The 11,364-nt window shown below is 35.8% G+C and overlaps 2 protein-coding genes and 1 pseudogene across 2 annotated transcripts; 1 reads left to right on the plus strand and 2 right to left on the minus strand.

Moving 5' to 3' along the window:
- Positions 1 to 232: 232 nt before the first annotated feature.
- Positions 233 to 1,136, minus strand: LOC116109220 (fasciclin-like arabinogalactan protein 13). The gene has a single exon (XM_031395449.1). The coding sequence runs from the start codon at positions 1,059 to 1,061 to the stop codon at positions 315 to 317; it is 747 nt and encodes a 248-aa protein (XP_031251309.1). The 5' UTR covers positions 1,062 to 1,136; the 3' UTR covers positions 233 to 314.
- A 1,542-nt stretch (positions 1,137 to 2,678) lies between these two features.
- On the plus strand, positions 2,679 to 5,769 carry LOC116109224. Its single transcript, XM_031395457.1, has 2 exons — positions 2,679 to 3,498; positions 5,297 to 5,769. Coding segments are annotated over exons 1-2 (672 nt in total). The 5' UTR covers positions 2,679 to 2,827; the 3' UTR covers positions 5,298 to 5,769.
- A 428-nt stretch (positions 5,770 to 6,197) lies between these two features.
- LOC116109209 lies at positions 6,198 to 7,194 on the minus strand (annotated as a pseudogene).
- Between the last annotated feature and the right edge of the window lie 4,170 nt (positions 7,195 to 11,364).

Genomic DNA, 11,364 nt, shown 5'->3' on the forward strand with positions numbered 1-11,364 from the left:
CATCTATAATCGAATTACTTGACACGAGAACGAGATGCATTCGGGAGGGTTTTATATTTCCTAAATAAGTTAATAATCAACTATATTTGGATCGTATTCATATTATAGCAAGAGATGATCCAAGGCGCTGAAAATACATAATATGAATTATGAAACTCATATTATAAAAATCATACAATTTAAAACAAAAAAGAAATACAAATAATAACATAGGTAGCTACAGCCCATAATCTTTTTTTAAAAAAAATAACGAATGAAAATATTAAAACTGCGGCAACAATTTCAAAGCCTTATCTTCAGGCTCTCGCTTATGCTCAGGATACAACACCCACGCAAAATAATGCCAGACCAGCAACCAACCCTAATCCCATATTAATTCTCCCGCTACAACCACTATCATCTTCAGATGTAGGTCCATCGGCTGCTGCCCTCGTCGTGTTTGAGCTGCTTGAAGGTGTTTTTGAAGACGGAACTGGAGCTGCAGATGGAGGCTTAACTCCAAACAGTGCATTAGGCAACAAAACCTGGTCCACTTGGTAAACGGCCAATGGAGACTCTTGCCTTAAAGCATTGTTAATCTGTGTCTCAACAAGCCCAGTTGACACATTCACTTGGTTCGCCCGCCCGGTGAAGTTTAGCCCCCAGGATCCACCGTCTGAGCTAGAGGCCTGAGTCCTAACCGGGTTGCTCACCAATAAAAGATCGTTCAACTTGTAAAATACCGGTAGTATATGATATTGAACAAGCTGTACTTGTTCCTGGTCATTGAGTTGGTTGAGGCTACCGGCTTTGAGGTTGTTGAAGGCGTTATCGGTAGGGGCGAAGACGGTCATGCCTTGGTTGGAGTTGTTTATTTGATTTTCAATTTGATTTGCAGCTTGGGTTGAGGTTAAGAGTTTAATGAAAGTGGTGAATTGGCCACCTTTGTCGAGAATACCAGTGATGTTGATGGGGCCAGCGGGGGCGGGGGCGGGGGCGGGGGCAGATTGAGCTTGGATTAGAGGAGAGAGAAGGAGGAGAATGAGAGGTGTTAGGGTTAGGAGAGGAGTAGAGAATGCCATGGTGAAGTGAAGTGTTGATGAATGATGATTGTTGTGTGCAGTGGAGAATGGAGTGGGATTTTATGGGATAAGTTAAGATGTGGAGGTGAGACTTCGTTGCTGGAATGAGCTGGCTATAGTCTATAGTCTTAAGTCAAGACAAAATATTTTTTAATAATAAATAATTAATTTATTAATCCATGAGCTTACTTCAAGAAACAAGAAAACGAAGTTAGCAAGTTTATTTCTATGGTTTTTTCTTCCTTGAATAATCCTTTTTTTTTTTTTTTTTTTTTTAATAATACTGGTGGCTAGCCGTCCTCATCTGGCAATGCTAGAATTGAATAATGCCAGATAACGTGGATTAAGTAAACATTTGAAGTAACGTATTGCCAATTTCTAATTTTTTAGAGTGTTGGTAATTTTTGTTAAGCAAAAGGTAACCCAATATTATTAGCTAATTGCCAAATGTGAATAAAAGACATATTTCAATTAATAATTTCCTGCTTCAATTAATTAGAGATGTAACAGTAGACATTTCCCCTTGTTTTCATTACAAGGCCATTGTGTTATAATTTAATTAGAGTTTTGAATGATGAACAAAAGGAATAATGTACTAGTAGTGTGAGTTTGGCAGGCTGGCATGACATGTCATGTTGGAATGAATTGGATAACACCTACAAGTATCAATTATAAAAGAAATACCAAATACCAATCATGCTTCTGTGGGCCCCATTTTGTACATTTTATTCCTCTATTTCTTTAATTTTCTTAGCACCGACACTGAGTTTTCATATTCAAGTTTTGATCATAAAATTGACTAATTAACGGCCAGATGAAGTCATCTGTTATTGTTGCTCTATCAAATCATCCGCCCCTTCTACAACGTTCATCATTTTTTAATTAACGCTATGATAAATGATTCTAACAAGGGATTTGATACAATATTTAAACTTGTTGTGAAGGTCTTAAAAGGCACACAGCCCAGTCCAGTATGTTGGTCAAAATCAGCTCTTGGGTTGATGGGCCCATACTTCTTGGGCCATAAACACACTTTACATTACATAAGCCTTTACGTTATGACTCAGCAATCCTTTTGGGAGGTTTTACTTAATGTTGGAAATCTCAAAATTTAGAAGATAATATATATTTACGTATGTATCATTTTAGTTGGAACTTAACATTGTCTATACTATATCACTGTCAAAAATAATAGAAGCTGACATTCACATATCATTGAATCCAAAGTAAAGTAAACCTTCAGTTTTAATATTAAAATTATAAATCTTTAATTATATATTTAAGTTAATATGGTAGATAGTTGTAAATGAGAAGTTATCATTTATTTTATTTATATTATTTTTTATTAATCTAAAGTTTTAATTATGTATTAGAATGAGATATTATGAATTTATATAGTATTTTTAGATATAAAGTATCTAAATCTAACATCAACAATCTTAAAACAAAAGATTTGAAATTGTAAGGTATGCAAAATTTGTTTTTAATATATTAATTAATCAATTAAAATGAATGATAATAACAAATGTAAGAAAGCTGAAAAAGTTTGTTCGTTGTTAACCTTCCGTTAAGATATCTCCACGTAACCACATGGAACCGACCCCACATCCAAAACTTCGCCCATCGTTTTGCCTTTTGCCTCTAGCCTTTGCTGCTGTTTTGTATTTCCCCCAAAATCAAAACGCACCGCCGACCATTTCCTTGATGCAAACACATCTAAAATCTAAATCTCAATCTCGTTCTCTTCGTTCCCGGAGTTGTGGTTGATGGCAAGAACCAACAAGTACACCTCCATCAACTTCAATCACGTTCTCGAAAGAAATATCTCTCCCGCCACCTCCGCCACCAACTCAACTAGACAACCTTCCTCTTCCTCTTCTTATTCTTCGATCGCTTCTTCAAATACTAGTAACAAAGCTCTGTTACCTTCCTCCAGAAGCCATGGCCGCATGCTTGTTCTTACCAAACCCACTCCCAAACCCGTGACCTCATTGTTGCCTTCACCTCCTTCGTCGCACCAACAACTACAGACTTCTCCTTCTCAAATTCCTGATCCACCACTGACGGATTCGGGTTCTGACCCCATTTCGCTGCGACCTCTAGGACGAACTGGTACGGGTTCAGAGTCTTTCGCGCCTGTTCTTGTTCCGGAGAAGGAGAAGGAAGCTAGTTCGGTTATTGTATCACCCAAACCGAACAAGTTTGTGCCACCGCATCTTAGGCCGGGTTTTGCGGGCAAGGAGGAGAGGCCCACGCCGGAGGTTGTGCGGGCGAGGGAGTCGGGTCAAAAGCATTTTGGATCTCCAGGTCGGTATGTTGATGATGGGCGGCCCAAGTCAGGTGGATATGAGAGGACGAGGAGAGGTGGCGAGTCGGATCTGGGTTTGCTGAATCGACCCACATCGAGTGGGAATCGACGTAGTTATACTGAACCATGGTATTATTTTTTTGGATTATATTATTTATTTGTATATCGTTTTTCATTAATGTTTTATTGTTGAGATTTCACCTTTTACTTCGTTGTTGAATAATATGGGCTTTCGTGTGTGATTGATAATGGTTTATTAGATGCTACACGATCTTTATAAATTTGTAGGTTTTGTATCTTTAGGCATTCATGTGTCGTTTTATTTTGTATTTGTTAAACTATTGATCTCTGTTGCACATTTATGAATAGTCTTAGTCTAGACTACTTTTCCTTGGCTTATCTTTGAATGTTGCTAACATTTTCATCTTGCAGATGCATTTATTGATTATTATATTATCATTCATCCTTATCAATATCCCATTAGTTGGAATTTTATCGAACTTGTTATTCATGGGGTACTAGAAACTTACATACTTTGTGATGTTGTTTACATAATATGTTTTAGTTTGGTAAGTCGGTTGAAAGCGAGCTTGAATGTTGCTTTAGAAGATGGTCGTCCAAAATCTAATTTTGGGATTCTAGGTTATGTTCACAATTAAATTTTGGAGTTTGTAATGCTTAAAGTGGGATCCATATTTCAGATCAGTTTCGCTGTTCTAATATATTGCCATACGCAGTATATATGTTGTCCGTGACAATATGTAGAAAGTAGGATTTGTATGGTTTGAATTTTTTAATGGAAACTTGCGTTATATTTTTACAAATTACAATCTTATCTTGATAAGCTGTGGAAATGAAGAGTCATTCCATGCTACTACTTTTTGTGGGTCTGTAGACATGGACATGGTTTCAGTCTCAAAAACCTAGGCACAAGAAGACTCCTCTAAATATATATGTTTGTATAATTATTTTCTAACATATTATATCAACTGTTGTTGCTTGTGTGTGTATTTTGAAGTGCAATAGGAAGTGAAATGTGTATCAAGCTTGTTATTAATAATTTTCCCTTAACAAAAATTTTCAATAGTAATACACTATATTAGTCAAATGGAAGCAAATTTTCGTTATATGATTGCTTTGTTTTACATCTAAGGTAGCAATGATTCAGTTTTCATGGCATTTGTACCCCTAGTTATTGAATATGCATAAAGGGGGGAAATCTTGTTGATGATTAGGATATTGCTTCAGATGATGAAATTATGTTACGTTTTGATTGAAGAATGTTTCGAATGGTTTTGTGGAAAACCTGTACATCATATTTTTGCCTTTCTATTTCATATTAACATGGGGTTGGGCCTGAGATTTTTTTTTTTCAAGTCATAAATTCTTGAACGGGTCTCCTACTTACATCATTAGTATCTTTGCATATCATGTAATAAGTCATGCACAAAGCTCTTATATAGGGTCCACTTGCTGATTTTTCACCAATTTGTATGTATCATACTATCATGTTTTTGGCAATGTTGTCAGTATTATTCATTTCTTTGTTTTCTTTTGGTTGGATGCTCTTTTGGTGTTCGTAAAATAATACAAAAAGGGTAGAATGGACAATACAAATTGAAAGGGTTCATTATTCAAATTGTAGGAAATCTCGAATCAAGTGCTTTTTCTTGTTACAAATGCTAATTCTGGATGTGTTGTTACTGCTGTATGATTCTTGCAATTCCCATGTTAAACCTGATATAACAAAGTGTCTTGCCGGGATGAGAAGGCATTATCACTGCAGTGGAAGCAGTTTCTGTTGCCATTTTATGCTATGTAGAAGTTAGATTCAATTTTGGTTACTTAGTTTTGGATTGCCTTTTTCAATTGGACAATGGAATCTTGTGTATCACTGTTAACCCTTTTTTTTTCTTTTTGTCTCCAGAAATTCTTGGAAGGGAATCTCTTTCCTGAGAATGGATGTGAACTTTCCTGAAACATTGGATGGGTTCTTTACTGTGATCAGATACGTCCTTTGATAGTCTGAATTGGCAGGGCTTTTTGGGAAGATCAGTCAAATTTCAATTAATGGAAAACTAGGTGGAAGTTGTTGGGACTTCTAATTCCAAATGATGGAATTAGATCTAAGTTTGTAATTTTGTGATGAACGAGAGAGGTCTGAAGATCCCAGTCCCATTCATTACTTGGTAGTTGGCTCTTCTTTATTGTTTAAACAGACCACAGTACCTGCGGAAGCTAGAAATTAGTTGTGTGATTTTTTATGTGTAATTGTTATGAGGGGGAGCATTGTGCACTGCTTATTAATGTGCAGAGGCTGTACTTTAGATATTACTTATTGTTTCACCTATTTCTGTCACATTGTGTCTTTATTAATGGATTTTATTCCCACGTTTTCTACCTCCTTTTGTACGTTGACTATGAGAATATCTCAAGGACATGCAGTAACATGACAATTGAGACAACTCTCATATGCAACTGATATAAAACACATAAAAAAGGGTTCCAATCATAACATGGAAATCGAAGCATATTGAGTTTTGATTTGTAGGTGGGAATTTTTAAAATATTGAGATCTCAATGAATTATAAACTTGTTTGCATTTTTGTCAAGAGTAAATTTTCTTGTATGTATGCAGGAGATAGGCGAGGAAGTGTTTTAAGACGATGACTAATGACGCAATTCAAAACATGTGCAATCTCAATGGTTTTTTTGTATATGACGTAATGTATCATATCGGATTGGTACGTTGAGACGTTGATATCATTTTGTTATTAGGATGATGGAAATGAAAGTTACCAGTCCCTTCTTTCAAATCTGCTGCACTACCGAATACAAATATACTGTACTTGTATCGGAATACAGGAAAGTACAAATATTCAGAAACAAACTTAAACCCACAACAGGCGCCGCCTCATTGGGTGGTTTGTTGGTGCATCCGTTGCACCAAACAATTATCCACACTGAAAATATAACTAGAAAAACAGATCAAAGGGTAAAGCTCAATGAGAGCCCTACGACCTGTCATATGAGTTGCCTTATAGCGGCTGAAACCGGCTTCCAAGTTCCAAGAAGAGTTTGTTCCATTCTTTGAGGTCGCATTCTTTGGCAGCGGATAGCACACACATCATGTACATGTCAGTGCATAGCTGTGTCTCAATCCACTCCTCATCTTGATTTTGTGTTTCAAAGATCAAGTCCAAAATAATCACTAAATCACCTTCCCTCCTTTATCTTTGCTCGGAATTGCTTCTTTACACCTCTTTAGTATCTTCAAGCAATCTTCATCTCCCCAGTCATGTAGAATCCACTGTATATTTTACATAAAAATTAGAGAAAATTAACTCCCTTAAAATTTAAGATGATAGACAGGTGAAAACAAGAGCTAAAAGAAATATTTATTTTACCTTGAGCAAAACTGCATCTGCTGAACAGCAGTCAAGTTCTTGGTCCCCTGCAAATTATCATCAATATGTGGAAGACCAAAAATAGTGCATTGAATTTCCGGAAAAGCTTTGGCTGTGGCTTCGGCCATAGTTCCAGTTCCACCACCCACATCAGCCAGAGACTTCAACTCCTTAAACACATCTTTCTAGTTTTCAATAAAAAATGTTGACATCAACCGAGAGTCAGACTGTCAGAGACCATGTTATTGTAAAACAGGTTTCTCAATCTAGGTTCATCAGCTACAGAATCCCATAAATTTTTCCCTCGGGCTGTCTCAAAGACTGGTGGATCATCATTTCGTAACCATGTGCTTAAAGAATTGAAAGGGGTTGTGAGAATCGGGTCAGCTACGAAATTCACAACGGTGCAACGTTGATGGAGTTATCTTTAAGGAGGACTGGAGGAGTCGAGAAGCGGTTGTAAGAAAATATGTTAAGAGTTGAACCTATTTTGGTGAATCTAAACTTGGCTATGGTAGAAGAAATAAAGTTTTTTTTTTTTTTTTTTTTTTGGGGTAAAAAAAGAAATAAAGAATTGCAGTTTTGGAATGGATGAAGTCGAAATTGTGGCAGAAAAGGGCTTGCCACGGCAGAAGGAAAAGCTGGCCGCGACTAGGGGAGAAAATTAAGCTCTGGAAAAGAGAAATTATGCCGTGGCGTGCGTTGCGTTCCAAGCATTCAGTTTCGGTTAAAGTCTTCCGTTTAGTAATTTGATTTTTTTGCTTGTTTTAGAAGAATTGTTATATTAGTTAATTTCCTGCTTTAAGAGTTTGAGTTTAGGATTAATTGTTTTCCTATCCTTAGTTTGAGTTGAATTAGGGAGTTAGTTTTTGATTAGGTTTAATATTATTGTCTCTTACTATAAAAGAGATGGAAAATATTATTTTTTGTAATTCAGTCAATTACGAGTGAAATAAAACTTCAGATTTCTTCCTTCAATTTATCAAGTTTTTGCTGTGTGATTTAAAATTATCTAACTCCCAATTCCAACAATTGGTATCAGAGTGGAGGAAGATGACTCCATAAAATTCAATGCTGCAGATTCCTGTATTTACAGGAGAACTTATATCATATCTGGAAAGTGAAGATGACAGGATTTTTACAAACTTAAGACTTGTGGGAAGTTACAAAAATTGGTGGTGACTTTCAAGATTTACCAGAGGATCCAACGATCGCTCTGATGAAATTACATAAAGCAATGAATAGGAAGAAAGCAAGGGCTCTTTCGTATCTACAATCACCTATAACTGATCCAGTTTTTGTGAAGATCATTGCTTGTAGTACCGCTAAAGAAATATGGGAGAAGTTGTAGGCAGAGTATCAAGGTTTTGAGAAGACAAGGAATATGAAGATCATCATGTTAAAGAGGCAGCTTGAGAACATGAGGATGATTGAAACAAAAAGCGTATCGTAGTACTCTGATAGGCTAATGAATCTTGCGAATGAAATTAGAATCTTGGGTAAAGACCTATCAGAAGGAGGGTAGTAGATAAAGTTTTGGTGAGTTTGTCGGAAAAGTTCGAGTCCAAGATTTTGTTCCTTGTAGACTCAAGGGATTTCAAGTCAATGTCATTGGCTAATTTGATGAGTGCTCTTGAAGTGCAAGAATAAAGAAGGAAGATGAGAAGTGAGAACGGGTTAGAAGTTGCTCTACAAACAAAGGCTGCGATTTCGAGGAAAGGTAAGAGTGATGCTAAGAAAAAAGAAAAAAATCAAGTTTTTTGTGGTCACTGTAAGGAAAACAATCACTCAGAGGTGGTGGATGGCAAGAACAAGAAGAACAAGCTGGTCAACCATACAACAACAAGTAAACGTTGCAGAAGAAGAAGAAGAAGAAGAAGAATTGTTGTTCCCTGCATTGATTGCTGGATAGATGGGATTTATTTAGACGGTTAGATTTACGTATTTAAAATTTTTAACAGGATAAATTTACCAAAAATGATATTTTTATACAATTTAATTGAAATTATATATTCTTAATTCTTTAAATACACGTTTAAATGTAATTGAATAGATTTGAAAGAATTAAGGTAGGAAGTAGTCGTGTTTAAGAATCTAGGTGTTTGAGGTGATTATGATGTTTAGGAGGGTGTTGTAAGAGCAATATCATGCTTACAATTGAGTTGTATAACTAAGTCATACAAATAGACAAAAAAACAAAAAACAAAATAGTTATTTTATATAAATTTTGTGTAATTTTTTTCTGTTTGTATGATTAAGTTGTAAGTAAAACATTATTGTATGAATAAATTATATGACATACAAATGTTTTGTTGTTGAGATTTTACTTTTTATATGACAATCACATGACAAACGTTTTATATATGAATGTTGTACTGTTGAGTTGCAATTTTAATTAAATGGGCTTCAATAGGTTAATCTCTGTTGCACATTTATGAATTGTCTTAGTCTTAGGCATTTTAATCTTATCACTCATCCTTATCAATATCTCATTTGTTGGAATTTTATTGAACTTGTTATTCATGGCGTACTAAAAAACTTCCATACTTTGTGATGTTGTTTGCGTTATGTTTTTGTTTCAGAGTAATCAAATATATATGTTTTAGTTTGGTATGTTGACTTTATATGCCAAAGAGGGGATATTGATTGAGAAGATGATGAAATCATGTTACGTTTTTTTTGAAGAATGTTTCAGATGGTTAATCATATCATATCAAAGTTAATTGGGTTTTGTCCTGAGTCATACAATCTTCAACTTACACAAATCTCACTTGCCCATTTTTTACCAATTTGTATGTATCATGTTATTGTCAGTATTATTCATTTCTTTGCTTTGTTTTGGTTGGATGATCTGTGTCTGTAAAATAATACAAAAAGGGTAGAATGGACCGTAAAAATTAAAGAGTTCACTATTCAAATTGTGGAAATCTTGAAAGTGCTTTTTCATGTTAAAAATGCTAATATCTTGTACCTGCTGGATGATTCTTGCAATTCCCATCTTAAACATGATATAATAAAGGAAAATGATAGAGTTATCGAAAAGTGTACACCGAAATTATGTATCGAATAACGTGACAAAATCTTGACCATTAATTAATATTAATTTATAATAAATCAACGGTTAGGATTTTGTCACGTCATTCAATGCACAAATTCGGTGTATATCCGTCGATAACTGTAGCATTACTTATAATAAAAGAAAATGATAGAATTACTTCAGAAGAATTTTTAATAATCATTTTATCCGGGGGTTGTTTAGAAGGACTCTAAACAACTCAGACCCCAATCCCATTCATCTGAGTGGTAGCATTTGTCAAATTATTTTAATTTGTTGTGCAGATTAATTCAAAAAGCCTAGAAAGCTCTGTTCTGAAACAAAGAAGATGCCTGAAGAACTGATATTCATAAGGGTGTTAAGTTCGTTAACGGCCTGTTACAAGTTCGTTAGTTCACAAGGCTGTGTGCATTTTGGAAGATTAAGTCCGTTTAAGTTTTAACTCCGTTAGTTTTACTCCATCGCTGGAACCGGAACCTGGTGTAACTTTACAAAATGACAAAAAAAACCTGTAAAATTTATAAATACACCCCCATTTGTTTAAATATTCTATAACAATATAAGTTTTTCCTTTTTAATTAATTTTAATATTTCAAATAATTTTAATATATAGTGTAAGACTAAATATTAAAATTATTCATAGCTTCTTCATATCCAAAATCCAAAATCCAAAGTGTTCAATATATAGCCTACGACAAATTAAAATTGTTATGCCTGGGGAAATAGGGCTGACGTGGCACCCAATTAAGTGCGAAAGGTCAGACATTGGGAAAAGCTTACTGGCATTCTGGCGCAGCCGCGTCGTGTGATCATGGTAACACCCACAACTTGCTTCCGTCAGAATAATGGGTGCACGTCAGGCCAGCCAGGAGTTGTGATGATCCCGCGTGTCCAATCCCTGCAGCAAATCACGTGAATTACTCTAAAAGGAGGATTTGCACGGATCATCTCACCAACTTACAGATTCAGTGATCATTACCTCAAGGCATCCCACTATAAAATGAGAGCTCCTCTCTCATTAAGGGATTCGCACATTTTACTCTTAACAAAAACTCTCTCTCTCTAGAATAGACAGTCTTTGATACCTTGTATCATCAGTATAAAGTCAGTCGTCTAAAATGACCTGACCCTTATCATTAATAAAAACATCAGTGGACGTAGGATTTGCTTCCTTAGCATCCGAACCACTTTAAAACCCCTTTCTCATAGCATTTACCATCATTTTCTTTTCCATTCACGTGTGTCTTTTAGGCCAACACAACATTTCACACATGCGTTTCGTTGGTTTCAAAATCACGCATCAATAGTTGGCACTAGAAGGAGGGCTGATTTAGTGTTCATCCTTCATCAGGAGAATCTCCAACCTACCGGTCCTACAACAACAAATGGCCCGCCAACCAGAACCTGAGCAAACCAACCAGGGCGCTGAGGGGCTCCCCCAAGTTCAGGGGGACACTTCTTCCAAAAAACCTTCGGCCCAGCAAAATGCTGCAGGAGATATCCCGTCAAGTTCACAGCTTGACCCTGTTATTA

Source organism: Pistacia vera, unplaced genomic scaffold, assembly GCF_008641045.1.
Source record: "Pistacia vera cultivar Batoury unplaced genomic scaffold, PisVer_v2 Contig575, whole genome shotgun sequence".
Lineage (NCBI taxonomy): Eukaryota > Viridiplantae > Streptophyta > Magnoliopsida > Sapindales > Anacardiaceae > Pistacia > Pistacia vera.